Here is a 27,391-nt window from a genome sequence, read left to right as displayed (position 1 = left end):
AGAGGAGCGATCGGATTAAGTAAATGACACATCTTTGTTTTGGAGTTTTGGGTTAGTATAGACTAGGCATGGGCCGTTATGATATTCTGACGGTATGATAACCACAGGCAAAAATATCACGACTTCACGGTACTGTAATTACAGCTTTAAAATGTATTATTGTGAAATATCTTTATTGAAAAGAAGAGAAAAAGAAGAGAAAAGTCAATATATTACAACATGATGGAAGTGGAACCTATGCATTTCAAATGAATAAAAATAACTGAATTCTTTATACCATTCTTGCATTCCATTATTATTATTATTATATTCACGACTAAATTTTCCTCACCATTCTCCTGCTGTTTGGTGGAACAGTCGATCCAGTTGTGCTGGTTTGCGGCCCAGATCATCTCAAACTGGTGAAAAAGCATCTTGAATGTCCAAGAATAGGGAACAAAAGAGTAGATGTCTGGGGCGCTGTCACTCGCCCAGTCCTGAATCAAATCTGTCAAGGCAGAGACAAAGATTTGTCGCAATCTTAACCTATAAGAAACCATGGTGACATGTGTCGACAACACTTTAAATATCCTATACAGTGTTGTGCTTGACCTGAACTTATACAGTCATGGATAAAATGATTAGACCACCCTAGTTTCTTCAGTTTATTGATCAATTTTTGATCAATTTTAATGCCTGGTACATCTAAAAGTGCATTGGCCATGCGATTTTTGCCCCAAATCCCTGTGTTTTGTTTTTTTTTTCGTGGAGAATATAGTTGTGGTGACCATGAAGGAGTAAGATTTCGACACGCATGGAGGACGTATGAAATAATTACGTGTGTGGGGTGCACGTGTGGGGCACGACACACACACAGGAGTCCGCAACACAGGAGTCCGCAAGCGTGATTTTGGCCAAAGCTGACACCTGCAAAACGTACGTTGGACACAAGTTGGCCATACGGACGACACACAAAGACAGACAAAGTGCGTAAGTTTGTCTAGCAACCTGAAAAACACATAACTGCCCGAAGACTTTGTTTGACATCATGAAGAACCTCTACGTCCGGTCTACGGCCAGTCGTTTGATAATCACCAAGTCACACGGTCGCCCTCCATGCGTTTCTTGCATTTTTTTGCACACAGACTGGCTGTAGGAGCCCGTACGACCGGTTGTGACCTAGGCTTTACTAAACATTCTGATACTGTTGTTTTCTCTGCTCAACTCACCAGTGAAGAAGTTTTTCTGGGCATAGATGAAGTGATAGGTGGCCTTGTATACCTCAATCTCACACTGCCACGACTGAGGCATGTTCCACACCTGAGGGTAGCTGGCAATCACATGGAACTGAAATATGGGCGCCAGAACACATAAATTCACACATACACATTTCACACACAAAATCATTAGCATCTTTCTCAAATGTTTCTTTCAAACTCTTGCTGCAGAGTAATTAAGTGCTACTTACAGCTAACATCTCTGCCTCAAGGAGAGTCCTGTACTGCATGCTGCTAGTGGTGTCAACATGAAGAAGCTGCCCTTTGATGGTGGGCGAGTAGCCTGAGGGCAGGGGCAAAATGCAGTACTGTTAGTTCTCTAAAAAGATGTGTCAGCCATATCTTTGCATAATCTAATTAAAAACGATCCCAACTGTACGCATTATACCTACATATACAGAACTAACCTAATAATAAAAAAATGAAATCGTGATCTCGATTCCATTCCATTCCCTTCCATTTTCGTCCGATTATCCAGGTCCGGGTCGCGGGGGCAGCAGTCTCGGTAGGGAAGCCTAGACTTCCCGGTCCCCAGTCAGCTCCACCCGGAGGACACCAAGGCGTTCCCAGGCCAGCTGTGAGACATAATCCCTCCAGCGTGTCCAAGGTCTGCCCCGGGGCCTTCTCCCGACTGGGCATGCCTGGAACACCTCACCAGGGAGGTGTCCGGATACTGACTCCTCTCGATGTGAAGGAGCAGCGGTTCTACTCTGAGCTCCTCCTGGATGACCGAGCTCCTCACCATGTCTCTTAGGGTGAGTCCAGCTACTCTACGGAGGAAACTTATTTCAGCCGCTTGTATACGCGATCTCGTTCTTTCGGTCACGACCGAAAGCTCATGACCATAGGTGAGGGTGGGAACATAGATCGATCTGTAAAATTGAGAGCTTTTCCTTCTGGCTCAGCTCTCTCTCCTGAACAAGACCCCGAGATACTTGAACTCCTCCACCTGGGGCAGGACCTCATTCCCAACCCGGAGGGAGCAATCCACCCTTTTCTGACTGAGAACCATGGCCTCAGATTTGGAGGTGCTGAGTCTCATCCCAGAAGCTTCACACCCAGATGCAAACCGTCCCAGTAAACGCTGCAGGACACAGCCCGATGAGGCCATCAGGACCACATCGTCTGCAAAAAGCATAGACGGGAAAGCCCCCGAACTGGACTCCGTCGAACCCTTCACTGCGCTTAGAAATTCTGTCCATGAAAATTATGAACAGAATCGGTGACAAAGGGCAGCCTTGGCGGAGGCCAACGTTCACCGGAAACAGACTTGACTTACTGCTGGCAATGCGAACCAGGCTCCTGCTCCGGTTGTACAAGGACTGAATGGCACGTAATAGCGCGCCACCAATCCCATACTCCCGGAGCACCCCCCACAGGACACCGCGAGGGACATGGTCAAATGCCTTTTTCAAGTCCACAAAGCACATGTAGACCGGTTGGGCAAACTCCCAAGTACCCTCCAGTACCCTTGCAAGGGTATAGAGTTGGTCCAGTGTTCCGCGACCAGGACGAAACCCACATGTAAACATTGTGGACCGGGCACTGCTTCCCCTTTCTGAGGCGCCGGACGGTTTGCCAGAACCTCTTCGAGGCCGATCAAAAACCATGCTACATGGCCCCACCTCCCACACTCGAGTTTTTGCCTAAACCACCGCCGAAGCCGCGCGCCGCTTGGCCTGCCGGTACCTATCAGCTGCTTCAGGGTCCCGCAAAAGCCATCCATGCTCAATAGGACTTCTTCTTCAGCTTGATGGCAGCCCTAACCTCTGGTGTCCACCATCGGTTTCGGGGCTTGCCACCACGACTGGCACCGAACACATTGCGGCCACATCAATGGAGGCACGGAATAGAGCCCATTCCGACTCAATATCCTCGTCCTCCCCCGGGATGCAGGCGAAGCTCTGCCAAATGTGAGAGCTGAAGACTTGACGAACAGAAGACTCTGCCAAACGTTCCCAGCACACCCTCACTGCACGTTTGGGTCTCCCGGGTCTGTCCGGCATCTTCCCCCGCCATCTAATCCAACTCATCACCAGGTGGTGATCAGTTGACAGCCCAGCCCCTCTCTTCACCCGCGTGTCCTAAACATGCGTACGCGGGTCTGATGATACGACTACAAAGTTGATCATAGACCTGCGGCCTTGGGTGTCCTGGTGCCATGTGCACTTGTGAACATCCTTATGTTCGAACATGGTGTTTGTGATGGACAAACTGTGGTTCGCACAGAAGTCCAACAACATCACACCGCACGGGTTCAGATCAGGGAGGCCGTTCCTCCCAATCACGTCCCTCCAGGTCACACTGTCATTGCTCACATGGGCGTTGAAGTCTCCCAGCAAACTGACAGAGTCACCAGTTGGGGTGCTTTCCAGCATCCCTCTGATGGACTCCAAGAAGGCTGGGTACTCTGAACTGCCGTTCAGCACGTACGCACAAACGACAGTCAGGACCCTTTCCCCACCCCCAAGGCGTAGGGAAATGACTCCAACACAGAGGCACCGAGCCAAGGGGCTATTAATAAGCCCACACCAGCTCGCCGCCTCTCCCCTGCAGCAACTCCAGAGTAGAACAAGGTCCAGCCCCTCTCGAGGAGTTTGGATCCAGAACCAGGATTGTGGGTCAAGGTGAGTCCGACTATATCTAGTCGGAATGTCTCAACCTCTCTCACAAGTTCGGGCCCCTTCCCCGCCAGAGAAGTGACATTCCATGTTCCAAGAACCAGATTTGGCTGCCGAAGATCAGGTCGCCTAGGTGCCCGCCCTCAACCGGCACCCAAAGCACAATGCACCGGACCCTTATGCTTGTCCCCCCGCAGGTGGTGGCTCTATGGGGGTGGGGGTGGGGGGGATACCGTGTGGCTTGTTCGGTCTGAGCCCGGCCGGGCCCCATGGGTGAGAGCCCGACCACCAGGCGCTCGCCTGCGAGCTCCTCACCAGGCCTGGCTCAAGGGTGAGGCCCCGGTATCCCACGTCTGGGCGAGGTGCGGTCCCTCCTCTCATCTTTGTTCATAAAGGTCTTCTGATCTCGATTCATGGAAACTTACAAAAAACTTACAAAAGACTATTTATTTTATTTTACTTAAGGAGCTGCATCCCCGACAAACGCTGCCATTTCACTCAAGAACACAGGCTGCACTGTTGTCGGCATGATAACCAACAATTTCTCCTGACGTTGTGCATCCCTCACAGAGTCTCACCACCAGGGCGAGCTGACTTGTCTTTATTACGCGCATTAAGGCCGGAATATTGGTATTGTACACACACTCGGATTGTACACCCGACTGCCGTTACAGGATCCTATGAAGATCGGCAGAATGACCACTAAAGTTTCTTTAAAGCAGAACAAGACAATTAAGTGTCCATAGTATGGTGATGATAGGGATGTCCGATAATATCGGCCGACCAATATTATTGGCATAAAAATGTACGGTCAATATCGATTTTTTTCCCTATAACAAAAGCTGAAATATAACCCTTTAAGCGCCGAAGTCGCAAAATTGCAACATTGCATTGTAGTTAATACTAATACAGGAGATGGCGAACATCTCTGTAACTTCAATCTGATTTGTAGGTGTGTTCCGTTGCAAAATTTAGGAGTTATATAAACCTTGAAGGCCCCTGGGCATGCAGCTGCTGCAGCAGCAAGTCCGCTCGACATAACACTTCACAAGCAGCACATACACTTGTGCCGATGCTTTGCTGAACCGTGTTCGGGGTGGGTTTTCAAAACACCGCTAATGGCGGGTAGCGGGAATGTAATGCTGTTATTTACAGCCACGTTGAGAAGCTAATTGCTGATGCTGTATCCGTTAGCTTCACAACAGATATGTGTTTAAACGGATGGACAGATCGATACTTTATTCATCTCCAAAAGAAATTCACATTTCCAGCAGCTCATAATTAACTTAATCACTTCATCACAAAATAAAACAACCAAGGAAAGACATGAGAGATAAGGAAATAAGAAAATAGAATTAGAATAACTAATTTGCAGTACAATAATACATAATGAATATTAATAATATATAATAAGGCAATAAGCCCAGTCCTGTCCAGTCCAGTCCTTCAACAACAGGAGTGTCGGTTGATATCGGAATCGGAAATTGAGAGATGCACAATATCGGCATATCGGTTATCAGCAAAAAAGCCAATATCGGACATCCCTAGTGATAATGAGTCAGTACAAATGGGCTTCTATATACAGTTTCATATATGAACCTAGTCTGTGTTGCCATTTTAGTCTAAAAGTCGTACCAATCTCTCCAACAGTCATGGGGATGTTGACTTCCAGGTAAGAACCTGCACCTACATTCACATGGATGGCATTGGTTTCCTAGTAACAGGAATGAAAACAGAGCAAAATGGAAAAAGAAAAAACATAATAATTAATAAACAAGTATTTAATCAAAACAGAGCAAAATGGAAAAAGAAAAAACATAATAATTAATAAACAAGTATTTAATCAAAATACAAATACATGCAAAAGAAGATCAATAAGAAAGGAATAACAAATAGTAGTGTTCACCGACCCGGTTTTTGGTAAAAAGCAGATCAATGGTGGCGTCAGCAATGATGTTCATGCGCAGCTCGAACGCCTGGATCTGCCTAGGTTCTCCTGGCTGGGCCATTTCTGTCACCTTCATATCCTGGTAGTCTGCCGGCAGAAAGAACTTCCACAGACAGTCCCTGTAAAATATGTTTTCACGTGTTTCAGCAAAAATAATAGCTTTTGTTTAATAAAATAATATTCCTAAATCTAACATTATGTCATGTAGTAATCACTTGTTTATCACGGTTAATTGGTTCCAGACCCGACCGCGATAAGTGAATTTCCACAAAGTAGGATTCAATATTAATAAATACAACAGAAAACCTGTTTAACGATCTTCTAAATGTGTTTTGTAATATTATTAGAGCCCTCATGACATGAAATAACATGCCTATAGTCTCCTTTACACTCGTATTACCCAATGTAGTAGATATAATCAGAGAAAATAAGTAATTTAAGACATAAATAAGATTCCTGCTTGTGTGTTTCAATAAATATCTTTCAGACGTGTGGACTGAAAGTGACGTCTGGGATCCAGAGTTGAGTTTAAGCTAGAGTAAGAGTAAGCTAGAGTACGAACACAACAGTAGCCTGTATTATTATGATGATGAGGACATTATTATTGTTATATTATTGTGCCTGTTAAATAACTTTCAAATAATAACAGCCTGTCATGAGCGATCTAGTCTGGTAGGTGTTACTAGCGACACCTCGTGGCCAGTGTAGACTACAGTTAATCAAAGTCTTGTATTGCCTTAAGATGTATTTCTATTTTAGTTCATGCCTGAAAATGCTTTTTTGCTTAAATGTGCATTTTTGGAATAATAATAATAGGCCGTAGTCAACCACAAAACAGGAATCATTAATTCATTTTTTTTAAATTGCAATGAGTGAGGGAGTGAGAGAGTGACCGAGCGATGTTCCAAACCGCAATGGAGCAAGGGACGACTGTATTTGTATTTTACTTGATTTAGATATTTTTAGGTTTGAAAATGCTTAATTTAGGCAAAATTATGTAACATGTTTCAATATGCATTTAAAAAAAATATTAGGCCATGTTTACAAAGAAAGAGCATGATTTATTCATATGTTTTTGAAAAAACGTGCTAGAGTTAAGCTGCGAAAGTGGCGAGGGACGACTGTATTATATTTTGCTTTTCAGCGTTTCTGTGCATGCGCTTGTTTGTGCACCTCTGACGATCCACCCATGGGCCATAGTTGAAGTCAGTTCCTTTTCCACAAACAATGTCCAGACCCCAGCATGGAGGGAGGTCTTGCAGCTTATCTTCCTCACTGGATGTCTCAGCTTCTTCCCCACTCTCTTGTTCGACTGGCACCAGACCTGCAGACATCCATACTATTGTCACCCTGGATGTATGTATTTTCTGAACAGTCAAAAAGTCTACATCAGTGGTCCCAAACTTTTATAGTCCCATTACTCATGCAGACATTTGGCCAGAAGCAATGTACCCCCTACTCCTGCACACTTAAACACCCCACAAGAAGCACACAGTTTGATTTAATGATTATGATTATATGAGGTTTTTGGAAAAGGAAATCTTGACAGAAGAGCATGCGCTCCGTAATTGCCCCTTCTTGATTATACAAACATTCACTACGACAGTGGTCCTTAACTGGTCTGGCTGCAGGACCCACCATCACCTTTCAATGACAAGTAGCGACCCAAATTGCAGAGATTTTTTATGTAAACTTCTTAAATATCTTATTTGATTTATTAATTAATTAATTTACATTTTAAATGTAAAAAAAACTGTTTGCAAGGGTAACGTGGCTGCTTGGTGGCGCTAACTTGTGTTACAAGCATTATATCCCGCCCACACATGCGCAGGAGCCTTTGCTCAGCACTGGCGGTGTAATTGTGAGCCAGCTGCAAACAGCCCCTTTAATGAAAAGACATTAAAGTGCAGTTTGAATTTCAGCTAGTGCAAAATATCACGGTGTGCCAGCACAAAACAAGTTTCATGATCAGTTCAACAACGATACGTTTTTATCCACAAATTGAAAAAATATTTGGAAAAAAAGTGCGTGTAAAGGTTTTCAGTACATGTTATATCTTGGGCGTTGAAACAGAGCATTACCATATGGATCTGGATGAGAAGTGTAACAAGAAGTTACAAAGTCCAGTTGCTCTGATTCAACACTCAGTAGGTAAGTTTCATAACAACAGGAGGACCATTTCGAACCGGATCGAACTGGGCAATAAACGCCTCCCAGTAATGTCATACTGTACCTGGAAGTCTTCATTGTGGGCGGTCTGATACGAGCTCAAGCTTGCAAATCGTTTTTGAAACTCTCACATTGGCGTGTTATACTGTTTACATTGTATTCCTCGTTAGCTGGCGAGCTAGTGGTCATCCCTCTCTCAGCCGAACATCATCTTTATTCAATATGTGTAGTGTAAGTGTTTATACCTGGCTCATCTTGGTAGTAGTAGATGTCGACATCATTGGACTGCATGACAACAAAACCTTCGCCCATCAGTCTGGGTGGTCTACAAAGAAAGCACATGATCATGTTCATGACAGGTCATGAACTCTGTAGTGTGGTGTTCAAACATTTTCCATATAGAAAAATGGGGGGGGCCACTTTGATATATTTTGTACATTAAAAGATGCTAAAACTAATCCAATGTATGTCAATATATGCCAAGATAGCTCAATAAATCAACATCATAGCTTTGCATTATAGTCGTCAAAGCAAATTCGTGGAATATCTAATATGATAGCTTATTAAAAACAATGTTTTTAAATATGTAAAGGGTCAATAAAAACACGAGCTGCGAGCCAAAAATGGCCCGGGGGTCACACTGCCGACACCGCTGCTGTCAGGCAGGGTAATAATAGTCACTAAGCTTGTTAACTGGGTTAATTGGTTAAATGGTTAATTGGCGATTCTAAATTGTCCATAGGTATGAATGTGAGTGTGAATGGTTGTCTGTCTATATGTGCCCTGCGATTGGCTGGGATAGGCTTCAGCATACCTGCGACCCTAGTGGTGGCATAAGACGGATGGATGTTCAAAGCTCAGTGTTACAAGAGTTTACACATTTCAATTGTCACTTTATATTCCAAATACAAAAGCCAAGAAAAAAAAATTAACAGAAATAGTATTTTGAATTTATTATAAAATTTTAAGTATACATATTTTTGGTTATTTACATTGTTAAGTATTTTATACATATATTTTTTAAATTTAATACTATATTTTTTATATATTATATACACTGCTCAAAAAAATGAAAGAAACACTTTGAAAACACATCAGATCTAAACTGGGGGAAAAATGATCTTGAATATCTTTCCTGATAATAAGTGGGTGATGTATTAGTAACAAAATGATGCCACATAATTTGATAGAAATGAAAATGATCACCCTATAGAGGGGGGAAATCAAAGACACCCCAATAATGAAAGTGAAAAAATGATGCAGCACACTGGTCCATTTAGCTAAAATGTCATTGTAGCAACTCAAAATGATTCTCAGTAGTTTGTGTGGCCCCCACGTGCTTGTACGCATGCCTGACAACATCGGGGCATGCTCCTAATGAGACTACGGATGGTGTCCTGGGGGATCTCCTCCCAGATCTGGACCAGGGCATCACTGCGGTACCCGGACGCATGGAGGAGATTCCAGGAGACAGGTAGTTACTCCAGGAGAGCTGGACAGGGCCATAGAAGGTCCTTAACCCTCAGCAGGATCGGTATCTGCTCCTTTGTGCAAGGAGGAACAGGATGAGCACTGCCAGAGCCCTACAAAATGACCTCCAGCAGGCCACTGGTGTGAATGTTTCTGACCAAACAATCAGAAACAGGCTCCATGAGGGTGGCCTGAGGGCCCGACGTCCTGTAGTGGGCCCTGTGCTCACTGCCCAGCACCGTAGAGCTCGATTGGCATTTACCACAGACCACCAGAATTGGCAACTACATCACTGGTGCCCTCTGCTCTTCACTGATGAGAGCAAGTTCAACCTGAGCACATGCGACAGACGTGAAAGAGTCTGGAGATGCCGTGGAGAACGTTATGCTGCCTGCAACATCATTCAGCATGACCGGTTTGGTGGTGGGTCAGTGATGGTCTGGGGAGGCATATCCCTGGAAGGACGCACAGATCTCTACAGGTTAGATAATGGCACCCTGACTGCTATTAGGTATCAGGATGAAATCCTTGGACCCATTGTCAGAACCTACGCTGGTGCAGTGGGACCTGGGTTCCTCCTGGTCCACGACAATGCTCGACCTCATGTGGCTAGTGTATGGAGGTAGTTCCTGGAGGATGAAGGAATTGATACCATTGACTGGCCCCCACGTTCACCTGACCTAAACCCAATAGAACACCTCTGGGACATTATGTTTAGGTCCATCCGGCGCCGCCAGGTTGCTCCTCAGACTGTCCAGGAGCTCATTGATGCCCTGGTCCAGATCTGGGAGGAGATCCCCCAGGACACCATCCGTAGTCTCATTAGGAGCATGCCCTGACGTTGTCAGGCATGCGTACAAGCACGTGGTTGCCACACAAACTACTGACAATAATTTTGAGTTGCTACAATGACATTTTAGCTAAATGGACCAGTGTGCTGCATCATTTTTTTCACTTTGATTTTTGGGGTGTCTTTGATTTCCCCCCTCTATAGGGTGATCATTTTCATTTCTATCAAATGATGTGGCATCATTTTGTTACTAATACATAACCCACTTATTATCAGGAAAGATATTCAAGATCATTTTTCCCCCAGTTTAGATCTGATGTGTTTTCCTTTTTTTGAGCAGTATATATATTATCATCATTATTAGTTTTTTTTTTTTTTTAAGCAATTTTCACTATATTATTATGACTGATAAGATAATACAGGTACATGGACATTTTTTATTGAGATAACCGCTTCATCCTTAGTATACTCAGAGAAAAAACATGAAAAACACAAAGTGTAAACAGTATGTGGTGTGAAGTTGCCACACATGACACAGCCTTACTCATCATTCTGCATGCCAACATAGCGTGGACTGGGAACCAGCATGACACGCACATTCTCCAGGGAGCCCTTTACAATGTGCATGTACTGATCTAGGTGGCTGGATGGAGGCTTGGTGGCGTAAGTCAGGAAGGCGTCCTCAAAGTTCAAGCACAAAGTCTGTGAGAGGTGGTGGTTCCCAAATGCCAACCGACCCTTCAAAAGCAGCAAGCACACAGGTTACAGAGCTTTGAAGCCACACAAAGAACATTTTACAACAAAGTATGACTTTACAAAATCACCTATCCATTGTTGCGTCACAATGGTGTACTAAAAGGTGGTAATTTGTGAGGAACGCACCGTGCTGATGTTAACTTTGATGACAGGAATGAGGGAGCGCCAAGACGATGTCGGATCTGGATTCTCTGTTTTAATGTTCACACTGCAGAAGAACCAAAACAAAAACATTAAGCACTGCCAGTATAATGAACACAATCTGTCCTCTCACTGTATTCCTGCTACTTTTGATGAAAGCCATAAGAAAACTAAGCAGCTGGCAATGTTCACAAGACAATTTTTTCCTGCATTTGGCACTCTCTCACTGCATTTCACAGAAAGACCATCTGATAATTATCCAGCCAATAGGTCATGTTAGCATGACATATATTCAATAAAACAGAAGGAAAGAATAATTTGTTTTGGTTATTGGATTACTGACAGTTGCCAATCCACATAAAACCTAAAAACAAAAAAGGAAGATGGACAACGATGAATCCAATGTATTGCTTAGGTCAGGGGTGTCCAAACCTTTTCCACTGAGGGCCACTGTTGGGACTATGATCATATGGTATTTATTTTTTGTTGCCTAATAGACTTCTTTAAAGTCCGTGCAGTGCGTGTTTTTTTGTGCGTCTATTCAGGGATGATTGGTGGATAGATGTCGTCTCATAATCGCTGCAAAAAATTGCTGTAGTATTGTGTGTTTCTCCTGTTTTTGTTAGTTAGTAAGGTACGCTGTTGTATTATGCTTTCTTTGGTTTTAGGCTACATTTGATTACCTTTTTCAGTTAGAAATGTTTTGTCCGTTGTTTTAGCCTTGACTCTCCCTGAAACCTTTTAGGTAATTCAAAATTTATGTTGAATACAGTACCTAACCTTAGATTTTTGCAAATGTTTTCGCATCCCGTCTCTGTTATTGTACGGCCAAACATTGCGCATAACAAATTAGTCCATTTAACCGCGTATCATTCCCCAGAATCTTTCATCAGAAAAAAAACCCTATGTTTCTACCTTTTTTTTTCTACCATAGCTAACTTTCAAGAAAATATCAGTTCCCGACTAGAAAAGGGAGAAAAACAGCTTTTTGTGAAAAAGGTACATTTCAAGCACTTTGATACAAATATTTTTTGCTTTAAACAACAATACCACAACATAAACAACACATTTTACATCAAAATAATTTATAATTTATTTACAAATATAACACCATGAACTATATTCAGATTTGGAACTGAACTATGTGTGCGCACGTGTGTGCACGTGTGTGCGTGAACGCGCACGTGTGTGCGTGTGGATGCGTTAAAATTTCCCTACAATGCGCAACCTTCTGCACACTACACTCTTCCACGCTCTCTCACTTCCTCCTTCCTGTCATGTGTAGTTCTTCCATTCACATGATCCCTGTCGAGCACTCATCAAATGCACTTCTGCCACCTTGTGGCTTTTTATGGCTTAAAAGTGCTCTGAAGTGAAATGCATTAGTGGAGAGTTGCATCATCATCACCTCTTTTTGCCTCTCGTACAAAAAAAACATACAAAATACGTTGTTGGGTTGGGGATTATAGACACATAACTACGTCTTTGGTATTGAATTGAGTTCATTGAAAAATGTGCACATTGCTGAAACACTTTTAATATGTTGCCTTGACTTCGGCTGCATTTTCTTTTATAATCATCATAATTTTCTTTTCTTGTATATCTAATATTTGATAGCAAATGCTAACTGGACATAATACATGAACTAGATGTATAATGGACGCTATATAGCTATTTTGACTAACATATTACTAGTACTCAAATTATGAAAAGAACAACTGAGAAATTGTGTGTAATTATTTTTTTTTTGCCATATTGAATTGAATTGTGAATGAATGAATTATATAAACTATTTTAATAGCCTGCAAACTTTGAAACTGTGAATGTGAAATACTAGTCATTAGTATTTAGTATCGTAGTTTTAATGTGTTTTCCTGTTTTATAGGTAGATCATTTTGATATGCAAAAAAATTTTGATATGCTCAAAAAGTGTTTGCACCCCTGATATACATGTACAATATACATAAATAATCATACTTATACATATACAAAATATATCTCTCTGGATATTCTCCATATTTATTGTAAGAGGTAGATATTTTTGGACTTGGTCATTTTATAAGTTGCTCGCAGGCTGAAAAAGTGTGAGCACCCCTGGTTTAGATACAATAATCAAAAGACAGGTTTAAACATCAAAAATCAACAAGCATTAAATAATGCATGTAAAACTTTGGTGGGCCGGTCTTACCGTTCCAGGGTCTTGTTTCTAGCCTCCTGTCCTCTGTCTTCATCTTTCTTGGGTGTGCTAAGTGTTGGCTCCAGGCCAAAAGTCTCTTGTAGGCGAGCATAGAGATCAGTCCGATTGTAGACATGAAACTCGAAGCCGTTAACTGTCACATAAAGCCTGGTCTCTGCCTTGGGGTCTGATGATACAAGAGATTTAAAATAGTCTTCAGTCGAATATAGGTCTTCGTTTGGGCCTAAATATCAGCTTGGGTCTATGTGAGTCAAGTTTGTTGCAGTCTTTTGCGGGATTCCAGCTCCCTCACAGTCAAAACATGTATGTGTATGATGAATATCCTAAACTGTAGGTGTAAATATGAGAGTTAACAGTGGTCCGTCTATAGGTTCCAGTTGTGATTGCCTCAACTTTCCTTTACACGACCGTGATCAGGACAAGACAGATCAATGCTGTTGCTAGAAAAAAATGACGGATTTTAAAACAGCATCCCATTACGGCAACTGAAGTAATAAGAATTTTCATTTTTGATGTTTTCAAAATTATTATACAGTAGATCCCTGCTATCCAGCATTCATCCATTCCATCTTTTTCTCTCAGAAACATATGCCGTTTTGTTTTGCAGAACTCTCATTAACCCTAAATCGGTAATAATTTATAAATACAGTAGCATAAAATGTAGAGATTAGTAATACAGCATACATGTGTTCTTCTGTGGAGTCTCACTACTAAGGACCAGTCACATTTGTGTACATTACTAACAAAGCACCAATGTAGAAATGTCACACCACAAATAATAAAAATATATATTGGATTTATCCAAAGCAATGACGGACTTAATTAGCAATGTGTTATTTCAAAGGCAGGTGGGTTGAAAGTAGCAGACTGAAACATTAATGTGTGATCTTTAGGACTACTACAGTTTGCTTACCATGCTGTTTCTGCTTTGGGTTATACATCTTCCACCAGCGGAAAATGAGAAAGCCATCCTGTATCCTATAAAAAAATCCAAAAATGTAAAACACACACACAAAAAAAAAAATTAGTGAAAAGATTGACAGCAGGAAACAGATTGTATTTGAACAGAGATCAGCGCAAGCAGCAAGAGGTCCGATTACCTGATAGACATATCCTGGTTGATGTAATAAACATCTCTGAACATAACTTTTCCTGACAGCACAGAGAAGGAGAAGGAGCCTGTGGAGAAAGTGTAGATCTATTTTGTTATGGACACCGTGTGGAAGTACTACATGTTAATAACAATACAAAAACGGCCCATTGAACAGTCAGCATAAACAAGTCATTGCCACATCAATTTATTAAAATGTTGAATGGGAGGAAATATGATAAGTCCTCTTAGTGAACAATGAAAACATTCTTAATAACGTTGTGACTCCATAATAATTAAAAATCATTATCAAATGGAAAAAGACAAATTCCTGTGAAATTGACAATTTTTTAAAATTGTTCAGATTATAGCTTCCTTTTAGAGTTTTATGTTTAGGCTTGTTCATACAAGTTTAAGGAACTCTATCTATTGGGGTATAAATCAGGATGTTGCTTTGCACGCCAATCACACAGTGGAGCAAAGCCCTCTGGAATACTTGCCACTTTCTGTTGAAGAGAACAGAATCTGAATGCCTGAGCGCCACACTGTTATTGAAGTTTTGTTACTTTTCTTGACCACGATTATAGGACGTTCGCTGACACCTGCGACTCGAACACTGTCTAGTGTGACGTACGGATTTGTTGATAATAAATGAGTTGGGAAACAGTACGGTTACCGCTAGCTGGTGCTGATCAAAGCGATTGCCTACAAACAAAATGCCTCGCAGGAAAAACACAAGGTAATCTCCAGCCCTGAAGGAACAGCTCAGCGACAAAGAGGAACCAGGGCTGCACGACATAACAGATGCGGCATGGAAAGATATTCAAAGAAATTCAATTACAACCTTCCAGGAAGAAATGACGGATGACAGATGAACAGAAGCAGATAAAGGACTTTCCATAAACCAAGGAAGCCATGAAAGTAGAGAATTAAAGCCAAAGGAAAGGTCTATAAAAAGATAAACTCTCAGAATAGCAAAGAAGAAAACATCAACAGGAAGACATCAATAAACACAAGGCCCTCGATGACTTACAAAAAGGTAGCTGAAAAGTAAAGGAAGACAATCAAAGTTGACAATCAAAGTCCAGACTGCCTTCAAGGATCTGAAGGAGGAAAATATGCGCTGAAAAAAGTAGTTGTAGATTGTTGTTTGTTTTGCACATGATTTTAGCTGTGTGAAAACATACCAGATCGGTAAATTTCTATATTTGTGTTTTACGGAATAGTGTTTGTGCGTTCTCTATAGCCGGCAATATATATTTTCCTAACTGCTCTTTTGCCAGTATGTTTAGTGCATGAAGTGGGCTTTTCTAATTATAATAATAATAATAATTATTATTATTATTATTATTATTATTATTATTATTATTATTATTCAGTATCAAAGTGCTTATTGACACTTTTTTAAATATAGATTTCAAGCTCATTTTACCATTGATTATGATACTTAAAAATGTGTTTTCAGCACCCTGTCAATGTCTACAACATCTATTTGGATTTGTTTTCGAGTGTCTTTTTTGCAAGTGCAAAATATTTGTATAAATATTATTTTTATTATACAATTATTTATCTAATAAAATATTATTAATAATAATAATAATTATTATTATTATTATTATTATTATTATTATTATTATTATTATTATTATTGTGTTCGTTAAGTACCTATTCACCCAGTTCCAAAATTATTTAGTTAAAAAGTAAATGCTAGGTAAATACAATATAAAAATTAGCCTTTTACAAAAGGTATGCTATCATCAGGTAGTAGTTTGCTTTTGTCACTGACAGAACCTGCCTTGTTATGAATTATTTAACATTCCAAGTAAATGCCTTGGACTCATTGCTTGGCAGTGATCCTGCTCTCTATTCACCACACAGCTGTTGTTAAGCTCACCAATATGAATGTAGCCATCCTTGTAGAGTCTGTTGATGATGAGAGTGAGGATGAGGCCAATGTTGCGGGAGTTGTAATAAGTTAAATATATTATCCATCCACAGGACAGAATGGTAGCTTCAGGGAAAAACATACACAACATGGTTAGTTAACAAAATTTAAAAACCGGGGAAAAAAACCCCAACTTTTATTATTTATCACTTTATTATTAAGAAGATCATTTGCACAAAATCTCAAATTTTAATGGGATTAAATCCCTATGTAAATGAAAAAACAAACATTTCACAGAAAGTCTGCAACAATTCCACTTATATTTAAGGCTTTTTTTCCCAGTGCCTACAAATGGGCAAATCCATCACACAGACAAGGGAATCGACATTCAGATATACAGTAATTCCAAGAAACAGAAGCATATATTGTGTCAGTAGTTTTAATGTTACACAGTCACAGCCGCAAACTGGTGAGGGATTATCATTATGAAATTCTCGCTGTTTTGTAGTTGACTGAGGCCTATTATTAGTCCAAAAATCTGCATTTTAAACACATTGTATGTATTCTTCATGGGCAAAAATGGCTAAATGAATGAAAATACATACAAATATAAGGCATTCAAAAGACATGATGTAGTACAATATGTGTGACTTGTGTGCGCCTTCAAGGGGTGGGACCTGGGAAGTGACGTGTGTGACGTAAGCTAGCTAGAGATGCCTGTTTAGCTGAGTGTTAGCTGTGTGGAGAGTGACTGATGTGAGTTACGGCCGACAGCAGCTCTCGTGTGAACATTCACTCGATATGTGTTCGCCGCTTGTTAATAAAGTGATTGAAGTGCATCGGCTACGTGAGTCTCTCCTTAACCACACAGGCATTACAGCAGTATTCTACACTGGTCAATAGGTGTCAGTAATGTTACATTGATGAGACAATAGCCACCGCAGGAAGTAGGCTGTCTAGAAAAAAAAAAGGAACTCCATCAGTGCTAACATGTGAGTCTATGCTATGTCTAATATGTCTTGTTTTCTATTATGTCTACTATATTGGCTAATACGAGTGCAAAACTGACTATGCAGTGTTATTTCATGTCATACACAGAGGGCTCTAATAATATTAAAAATGGTATTTAAAAAGTCATAAACAGGTTTTCTATGCTCTAACGACAAAAATATTCCATTTATAAAGAAGGAATCCTACGATGCGGAAATTTACTTAACGCAGTCGGGTCTGGAACCGATTAACAATAAACAAGTGATTACTGTATACTGATACTGATCTGACAGAAACACTACAGATGCAGAGCACTTACCCACGAGAAGCCAGATGAAGTTAGAGTTGTGCTTATTGAGAAAGTCATCAAGATCGCCCAAGCTGGGGAAAGTACTTTCATTGTTTTTGGAACCAAGCACATCCATGGCTACAGGTTCTCAATTTGATGTCGAAAACTGAAAGAGAAAATGATCAAATGGATAAAAGTTAAACACTCATAAATTTGACTCAAAGAAACCTTGACTTTTGCAAGAAATTGTGCGGTGCATTTATTGTGTCAGCACCAACGACTCCAGTAATAATGGTATAGTTTTTCTTTTCCTTTTTCCCTAGTAAATCCAAATGGCTAGTGATGGATTTTAGGTGGACTAGGACCAGAACAATGAGATGGTAGAACAATACAATTGCTTGGGCGCACACTTGAACAATGATGGAACAATGAACAGGGACGCTAGATACAAGACGGGAATAAGCAGTATAGATATCCTGAGGCGGCTCAGATCCTTCAATAAGTGCAGCAAGATGTTGAAGATTTTCTACCAGTCTGTGAAAGCAAGTGCCATCTACTTTGCGGTTGTCTGCCAGGGGGCAGCACCAATTCCAGGGTTGCTAGCAGGATTAGACTGATTAGACTCATAAACAACAACTTACATTAACTTTCATTCAATTCACAATACATTTACTATATACTGTAACAACCTTCCACTGTGTGAAAGATGAGAAACTCACTGATATGATTGACAATATACAGTCAAACTTGTCTATAGCGGCCACTAGAGGGAGTCTGCAAAAGTGATCGCTATAGACAGGTGGCCTCTATAGACAGGTTGGCGTCCAGTTTGAATGTTGACCAGTAGAGGAAAAAAAAAGAAAAAAAAGGGGGAATTTTTTTAATAATAATGTTGACCAGTAGAGGGCACTGCAGACTGTGGATAAAAGTTGTACAACACTACTAGGCTTGTTATTATCATGGTTCATGGTTTTAATCCTGAACATGCATGAGTCAAACAGTAGCACATCACACAGTACAATTCACAATTTTGCATGTTCAAAAAGGAGTAGGAAGAAGCAAAGCTTATTTAATCCTACCCCTCATCAGTTTCACATCAGTTGCAATACATTTATTCACCTCTTGTTCTTCCAAGTGTACTTTGTAGGTCTACATGACAATGTAGCGCAATCATAGCCAAGGTTTTTACTTACTAAAAGGAAGCTACAGGCTTAATAATAACTGATAGAATATATCCACGACCCACAGAACAAAGCTGTGCTAGTAATGTCTTACGCTTGTTTTTAATATTTTACTTTTTGCACGGCAGAGTGTCATTACAGCTTTAGTTCATCAGGAAGTGACGGGAAGTGACGGTGGGCGTCCCGAGCAGGAGAGCTAGGCTCAGTGCTAGCTGTGAGTTTGGAGAGAGTTGGGAAGTGTGTTCATGTTGGCGTGGATGTAAAGTCCTGCAGTGTTCTCCGCTGTGAATAAAGCCATTAAAGTGCATCGGCGACGTGAGTCTCTCCTTCCCCACAACAAGCGGCATTACAGTATTGACCAGTGCACACCAGGAAATAAACGGTGTCATTTCTTACAGGCATTGCCGGGACAGCTATGTAGTGGGGCTTGTTTAACCTTTGCCTTGTGGGCAAGCAGGAAGGAGAGACGATGCTGAGAGATGTGTGTGTGTTCTGAGCTGCTGTCTGGTGGCCGCGTTCAATAAACAAAGTTGGCAGAAGCAACAGGAGAAGTTTCCTTCTTTGCTTCGGAGCTGAATAACACTGACAAGTTAACAGACTAGTAGCGAACAGAAAAGAAGACAGCTTTTTTGTGTCGAATACAGAAGATGAGGACTTTGATGGATTTGTGGATGATGATTGATCAAAAATAACGTGAGTACATTCTAAAATACTTCAATTAAGTACAACCGAACTCAGTTTTGCTTCCGCTGCCACATGCATGCTGGCGTATGTTTTTTTTTTTTTTTTATTGTAGCGTCGCTGGGAGCACGTCCTGTTCCCAGCCTACTTTGCGGTAATGTTTTGGTGCAAATGCTCTTAAAGTTACATGTTTGACCAGGAAATAGCAAGCTCAAAAGAAGACGGCTTTTTATGTGGAACAACTGACAGTTTGTGTGGATCTTGTGAATGATTGTGACTGACCTAGGACTCAGTAATTAAAGTCTACACACGACGGCTTCATTGATTGAAAAACTAAACTTTTTCGTGCATGAAGCTTCTACTTGGTAATTTGGCCGCTATATGCAGTCAGATATTGACCAAGGGAGACAAAATGGGTGGCCGCTGGCCGCGTTGGACAGGTGACTGCTATACACAGGGTCTATAACATGTAAATTTGCTGGGGGGGATTTTTCAGTGGCTGCTATAGGCAGGTGGCCGTTCTATAAAGGTGGCCGCTAAGACAGGTTTGACTGTATATCAATTCAGTACATTACATCCTGTATGTAGATTCTCAGTCACAAATGCAATGGTAATCCACACAAGTTGAATCAAGGCAACTGATCTTCTTGTTTGGTTTGGTTTGGTTTAGTTTATTTGAACATGAAGGTTACAATGGAATACATCTCATGAATCATTCTCTGACAGTTTCACATGTCCAAAAGGAGTAAGAAGAAGCAAAGCTTATTTAATCCTACCCCCCGTCTATTCCACATCTATTACAACACTTGTTATTCACTTCCTGCGTTCCATGTCATGTTTTCTGTGATAATCAGGATACTAATACATAAAAGATGACATAAGACCAGAACAAAAATAAAAAAATGAATATATAAGTTAAATATGAATAAAGAAAGAGTTTTTTCCTTTTTTTTCTTTTCCCTTCCCCCTTTTTTCTCTTTTCTTTTTCTTCTCCCCTTTCCTTAAAAAAACTAAAGCAAAAAAAAAAAAAAAAAAAAAAAAAATGTGTATATATATATATATATATATATATACACACACACACACACACACACACACACACACACACACACACACACACACACACACAATATATATACACAATATATAATACAAGGCAGACTCTTCTGCCTTGTATTTAACAAACATCAACTGCTTGTATTGTTTTTTGTAAATTAAGGATGCTTCAGATTGTAAATTAAAGATGTAAAAGGCGACTCTAAATGTTCTAATGCAGAATTCCCATACTTATATCTCTGGTGGTTGTGTACCCTGTGGGGTGTTCACAAGTGAGTTACCAGTTACCATCTAGTTATCAGGTGTGATTGGTGACAAACACCAACACAAATGCAGCAGAGCAGACTGCATTGCAAAGATACTTTCTGTTCACTATCGTGAGGTCAGATTTGTGTTCGATTGCTGTTCGCTGCTTGTTAATAAAGTGATTGAAGTGCATCAGCGACATGAGTCTCTCTTTAACCACAAAAAGAGGCATTACAGTAGTATTCTATTTGTTGGTTGATTGGTTTTCTCGAAGCACCTCACTCATCCAAACAACATTCCATTCGTATTTTCAAATTCCTAATTTCCCAATCGTATTATAAAATCATATTATAAATAGGGTTGGGCGATGTGGACCTTAGCATGTATCACAATATTTTCGGATGGACCACGATATGACTATATAATTAAATTTGGCAGAGTCTTGCATAAAAAGCTACAGAAAAATACACTTGTCTCAAATTGTAAAGCACATTTATTGACTTATTGGTACGAAACTGTGCAATACAGCTAGTGCATTTAGTGACTACCAAACAAACTGTCTTTATTTTTGACTAGGTAGGTGTAGACGTGCTCACTGACTCTGTCTCACGCTTCATGACACACTTCTCGTACTCAAATCTGTGTTTATACTTGAGATAGGAGAACAAATTTGTTGTGTTCCCAGCTTTGCATATTATGGTCTCTTGTGTCACATCTGCTCTATGAAAACCAAACCACTTCCATATTACAGAGGTACCTTCCCGTTTGGTAACAATTTCTTCACCTATACTCTCCGCTTCTCCTCCGCCTTCAGCCCTTGCTCATTTTCTCTCTTTTGTTGTCTCTGTTCTATCTTTCGCCGCCACCGCTGGAGAGGCCGTAGTAATTCTACATTTGATCAAAGTTACTTAAGATTTGTCAGATCAAAACATGAAGATGTTAAGACTTATCTGCACCCTTAATTGCTGAGCGGCAACTCTCGAAGCACCGGCAATCACTGGACATATGTATATATATTTCACAACTGAACAAGTGTCACTGAACACCTTTACTCTATTGTTGTCATTTTACCAATTGTGTCTTGTCCTCAAAACACTATTTGTGTGTGGTTGTTGAATTAACATAAATACATAGTGTGTCCAGCCTTATGATGGTGATACCATGACAGGGTCTCCAATCTCACCAGCTGATTTTAAGGAGCTCAGAAAGGGTCAAAGAACATTTGCTTCAACTCTTAGTTTTTTTTATTACAAAGTATAACTGTTGTATGCCTTTATATAATGACATGACCACAAAATAGCATGAAGACGATGGTCACACTGTTTGAGTGCAGATCTGCTTGGTAAATAAAGTAGTGTACAGTGTACATTAAATGCTGCCAGTCATAAATAAAACACAAATAGTTGACAGTTCTAATAGTGATGAAAATTGGAGACCCCTGCAACCTGGACACTGAATTTATTCTCTTTTGAGCTGAGCAGGACAGATTTCTGTTTAATAAAAGCTATTTATTTGTATTATTTTATTCAGTTAATTTTGTTATCTTCAGCTAAAAAATAAGTATTGACCAATTTTTGACAGTGCTTACGTGCGCGGATGGAGACTGCTGCGTTGAGAGACTCACGTCGCAGCAGTCTTCCTCCGCTGTGGAAAACATACACAACATTGGACAGGTGAGAATGCGTAGTGATAGAAATGGAGAGGAAATAACACTGAGCGACTGAGAGGTCTGACTTTTTTGTTAGCAACTTTTTTGTGATGCAAATGTATTACTCTTTTGAACGCATATTGTTTTGAGAAGCCAAACTCTTTACTTAAGAGAGCACAGCAACTAACAGGAACTACGTTCCTCCTCACCGAAATCTGACCAGGAGTCCACTCACGGACCCAAAAAGCGGGTGGTAAGTCACTGTTGATACACTACACTGCTGATGGGGATGTGATACAACTTCATGGCAAAAAATAAGATCTATCCCTTTAAGCTACATTATTCCCACAGACCACCAATAATAATCATGCACAATGCACAACAACATTGCTTTGTTCAGTAGGACCTTGAATAATAAGACCAGAATCAGTTTCCAAGACCACACAGCCTTACAGGCCACGTCAAATGTCCAAAAACGCATTTGGTTTGGTTTAATTTTATTTGAACATGCATGCGGGTTACAATGTAATACAGCTCATGAATCATTAAAGATTATGTTAACATTGTTTCAGATGATTTGTCACACAATGCCACCATAAAAGATGTCTTCAGGTAATATAGCTACAGCTGACCTACTGTTTTGGGGTTTCAAATTGTGCATACTTAAAAATGTGTGACAAATCATGTGATCGCATCCATCACTAAGTAAGTAATTAGTAAGTTATACGCACACACAGGTTGTTTTATGGCATGGAATTCACTTCTACCAGAGGGATTATTTCTTTCTGACAGGATATTGTTGGTGGGAGTTGACACGTGCATGCAGCATAAGTCTTTGCAGTGAGTGCATTCAGCTTTGCTCACTGGCCAAATGCTTGAGGACTGCTGCACACAAACACAAACCCCTAACTAATCCAACATAAATAATGATTACCCAAAAAAACCATTTTTTTTTTTAAATGAATATTCTGCTTGAAAAAAAATAAATAAATAAAAACCATAAATACATGTCTCGAAAATGTACCTCAAATGGTTTTGTCTACTACTCTGTTCCAGTTTATGTACATGATGCACAGTGCAATAGTTATTCCCATGTATGGTTATAATTCCAAACAATGCACCCTTTGGGGTGTTAAACAGAAATCTGCCATAGCAAAGAGTTGACTGCTGTCAAATTGAGGTGGGAATCTCTGGCCACCTCACGATTCGATGCGATTACGATTCAGAGGCCTGCGATATAATGATAAAACGATTATCGATGCATCTTTTTTTGTGATCAATAGTTTGTCAATTTTATTTATGCATATTTTTTTCTACACAGTATATAATTTCTTTTTACTCACTGTGTGTTACTAAAACAAAGCAGTTTTCTAACGATCCACAATTAACATAAACATAAAACAGATTGATTTACTGTGCGGGTCAGACTTTACGCTCAGCTATTCTGGTAGCGTCTTACACTTAGGTGCACCAACATAAACAGTCCGGGCGGCACTTCCGCTTTCCGCCTTTTTGTTCCGTCAGCATCGATTATTGACATTTATGAATCGATTAATAGTCGTTAAAGTCCGCATCGCAATGCATCTAAGAATCGATTATTTCCCCCACCCCTACTGTCAGTGACTCATCCCACCTGGAAGTGTGGCGGTTTAGCATGCGTTCATACATATAAAAAATTAAATTTAAAATAGTTGAATTTAGTGCGGTTCAGTTAGCATTCTCTTGTATTTTTGTCAGTGGACCAACTAATGCTGAGTTAAGCATATGCATAAAGTCGTGCCTCGATTGGACACGTATGTGACGTGTACATTGTCCTACAAAACTCACGCCTCCAAAACAAAAACGTTAAGCGTTTGTTCTTCAAATGCTATATTAAATTAAAGCTTTTTAAACACGCTACCCCCGCAAGACAGTTTTGGTGCATGCGTTGGTAGTTAAGTTCCACAAGGCAGAAATTATGTTTTTGTTTTGGCACGTCTGCACGCTATGAAGAAAAGTGGAAGGAGCACGATGTCCGGGACGTCAGTTAGGGCATAAACTACACTACACACATGGATCGCTGCGGACTGCAATAGTACTAGTCACGGGTGATCGGCTTTTGTGAACACCGTTGTAAGGCATTTATCGGCATATGCTGATCACATGTTTTTTCACGGAAATCCGTTGATAGTGGCCGACCGATAGGAGCATCCCTAATAATAATAATAATAATAATAATAATAATAATAATAATAATAGATTTGCTTTTCCCTTATTTACAGAGTGGGCGTGCAGTAGGCAACTGAACGCTACAGATGCCACAGCTACATCATCTGTCAAGGAAATTATATTGTGTGTGTTTATTTGTGATTCAAAATAAAATTTTGTTAATATACTTCAGTGTGTGTCTGTGTATCAGTACTTTTTAAACATTTTCAGCACATTCAACAATACCGTGATAATAATGACCGTGAATAGTGATAGTTTTGGTTACCATAATTGTGATACGAAATTTTCATATTGTTACATCCCTAGTATAGTCTACTCACAGCAACAGCTGTGTGTTCAGCTTCAGCTTGGACCACTTCTCTAGCTGTCCCTCCCCTCCCTCAGTGTATTCTGGTTCATAAAGGTATTCATTTGGCTTTGTGCTAAAAGGTACGTCGCCATCACTTGTTTCGTAGTTACACATGTATACTTTCCCAGCAGTAAACACTGTGAAACAGGTGATGGAAATGTGCACAACAGTTGACAGCTGGTGGCAGCACCCTGGGATATGAAGGGAAGGAAAATAACACAGAGCGACTGTGAGGTCTGAGTTTTTCGTGGAAAACGAATGAAATGTATTACTCTTTTGAATGCATATGGTTTAGAGAAGTATAACGCTTTACGTTCGTGACCCCACCAACTAGCTGGAACAACTTTCTTTAACAACAAAAACAGACCAGAGCTCGAATAATGGGACAAAGTGGGGGGGGAAGTCATTCTTGATGCGCGACACTGCTGCTGATGAGGATGTCATACAACTCCATGTCAAAAAAATCCAAACTATCCCTTGAAGAATTCCACTTCTACCATTTACGAGACCATGCCATGATGTCACAATGGAAGTTTCATCCAAATCTGATGTAACATTTCAGAATAAAAAGTCTTGTGGAATGTGCATATGGGACTGTCATTACGTCTGATTTCAAAGAGCATTTAAAATGGTCTCCTGTTATCATTCAACCGTTTCACCTGTGGGATTTACTAGGCCATCCCAGAATGTCACCATAAACATTTCACCCAAATCTTATGTATCATTTCAGAATAAAAGCCTTGTAAAATCTGAATATGTGACTGTATTTACATAATTTTTTCTGCAATGCCTGACAATGGCACACGCGCAGCAACGTCCAAACGCTCGCAACACAAAAATGGTCCAAAACCAAAAACACACAAACGCCATAAAACACATGCAACAAAAAAATGCTGCAATCTCATAAACACTGCAAGATCAAATACCAAATACACACGCAAACCCAAAAACCAACTGCATGACAGAAATGGTGCAAGATTATGAAACAAAAACGGAAGTTTGCCAGGCTACCAGGAGAGCCAGACCTGAAGGATTTCTGTCTTGAAACACATGAGCCCGGAAGAAAGTTGGCTGAAAGAGGCGAAATAAAAAGGTGCATTTTTCTGTAATATTTTACAATATTATAGAGAAACTGATTTACGTATTTTAGTGCAGTGTAAGTCTTATGAAAGAATTCATTTACATTCTCAGGTCCCTTCATTTACGTTACTACACTAATTCTGCTAGTGATATACGCACATTTTTGAAAGCAGTAATCCCTCGTTTATCGCGGTTAATTAGTTCCAGACCTGACTGTGACGAATGAATTTAAAAGCCTGTTTACGACCTTCTAAATATGTTCTTTAATATTATTAGAGCCCTCTAGATATGAAGTACACAACAGACACGAACAAAGTATTTGATCGTGTAGCACACAACACACACAGTTAGTGAGTGCACACTCGATAGCACCCTGCCCCCCACAGGGACGACGAGACTGAATGACTGACAGGAGGATTCACTCATGCCATTCATTCCGCTATAGAACCAATGCAGCCAGGTGTGATTTTATTTATCGTGAGGTTAATTGATTTATTGATTATCGTGACAGGCCTAGGACATCTCTAATTAATGTTCCTGTTGTGAGATAACTCAAACCTGCAATAAAAGCCTTTTGTTCTGGCAATCAAATCTTGAGGTTTGGGTGTATCACCAAACATTACAGTATATCTATGTATATAGCATCACATTTTTAAATGCATCTTCTGAATGCCTTATATTTGCGTTTTAGTTCATTTAGCCATTTGTATGATTGAAAATGCTTAATTAGGGCAAAAAATACGTGACATTTGCTTAAATACGCGATTTTCAGTAATAGACCATATTCAACCACAAAACAGCATGATTTACTATTCAATATATTTTTTACAAACTGTGCAATTCAAACCGCGAGGTGGTGAGGGATGACTGTATCATTTTAATCATACAGTTATGGTACGACTGAATTACATCATAGCCCTATGAATTGAAAAAGACGCATTTTAAAAGCATGACAATAAACATCTAATTAGTCTGAAACAGTCACCAACCAGTAGTAAACGTAGCTCACAATGTACAACTTGCAATGCGTGAGGAAATCTGGAGGAAACTCGAGTTTATGCAATGCACAGATTGCTTTGCAACAACTCACCTCACGTACACGTACACATACAAACTCTGGTGTGCGACAAGGTTTAGTGTTTACTACAAAAGTCAAATGAACATTGACGCGAAAACTGAGAGACATTTCATCCAAAGCAAATCATGACTTGTCATTTGCTGAAGCAAGGTGGTGAACAGCAACTTCAAGCTACTTTGTTTACATTATGAACTGTTTAACTGAGTCAGAACGTGAAATTGTCTACTCGCCACGCTGATTAGGGTGTACATGTAACGACTGT

At 40.3% G+C, this 27,391-nt stretch overlaps 1 protein-coding gene across 1 annotated transcript in view; it reads right to left on the bottom strand.

Moving 5' to 3' along the window:
- kiaa1109 (KIAA1109 ortholog) overlaps positions 1-27,391 on the bottom strand; it is a 103,011-nt gene that overhangs the window by 75,136 nt on the left and 484 nt on the right. The window contains exons 2-15 of the mRNA XM_054796248.1: positions 17,633-17,768; positions 16,333-16,449; positions 14,449-14,527; positions 14,262-14,326; positions 13,340-13,514; positions 11,137-11,218; positions 10,799-10,992; positions 8,240-8,319; positions 6,999-7,149; positions 5,788-5,944; positions 5,513-5,591; positions 1,448-1,539; positions 1,209-1,326; positions 332-487 (exon numbers count right to left, since the gene is read on the bottom strand). Coding sequence (XP_054652223.1) covers positions 332-487; positions 1,209-1,326; positions 1,448-1,539; positions 5,513-5,591; positions 5,788-5,944; positions 6,999-7,149; positions 8,240-8,319; positions 10,799-10,992; positions 11,137-11,218; positions 13,340-13,514; positions 14,262-14,326; positions 14,449-14,527; positions 16,333-16,449; positions 17,633-17,738 — 1,651 coding nt within the window. The 5' untranslated portion in view covers positions 17,739-17,768. The remainder of the gene's footprint in view (positions 1-331; positions 488-1,208; positions 1,327-1,447; positions 1,540-5,512; positions 5,592-5,787; positions 5,945-6,998; positions 7,150-8,239; positions 8,320-10,798; positions 10,993-11,136; positions 11,219-13,339; positions 13,515-14,261; positions 14,327-14,448; positions 14,528-16,332; positions 16,450-17,632; positions 17,769-27,391) is intronic.

The sequence above is a fragment of the Dunckerocampus dactyliophorus genome, chromosome 13 (genome assembly GCF_027744805.1).
Source record: "Dunckerocampus dactyliophorus isolate RoL2022-P2 chromosome 13, RoL_Ddac_1.1, whole genome shotgun sequence".
Classification (NCBI taxonomy): domain Eukaryota; kingdom Metazoa; phylum Chordata; class Actinopteri; order Syngnathiformes; family Syngnathidae; genus Dunckerocampus; species Dunckerocampus dactyliophorus.
Note: the sequence above shows the minus strand (reverse complement) of the source record. Positions and strands in the feature narration are given on the sequence as shown.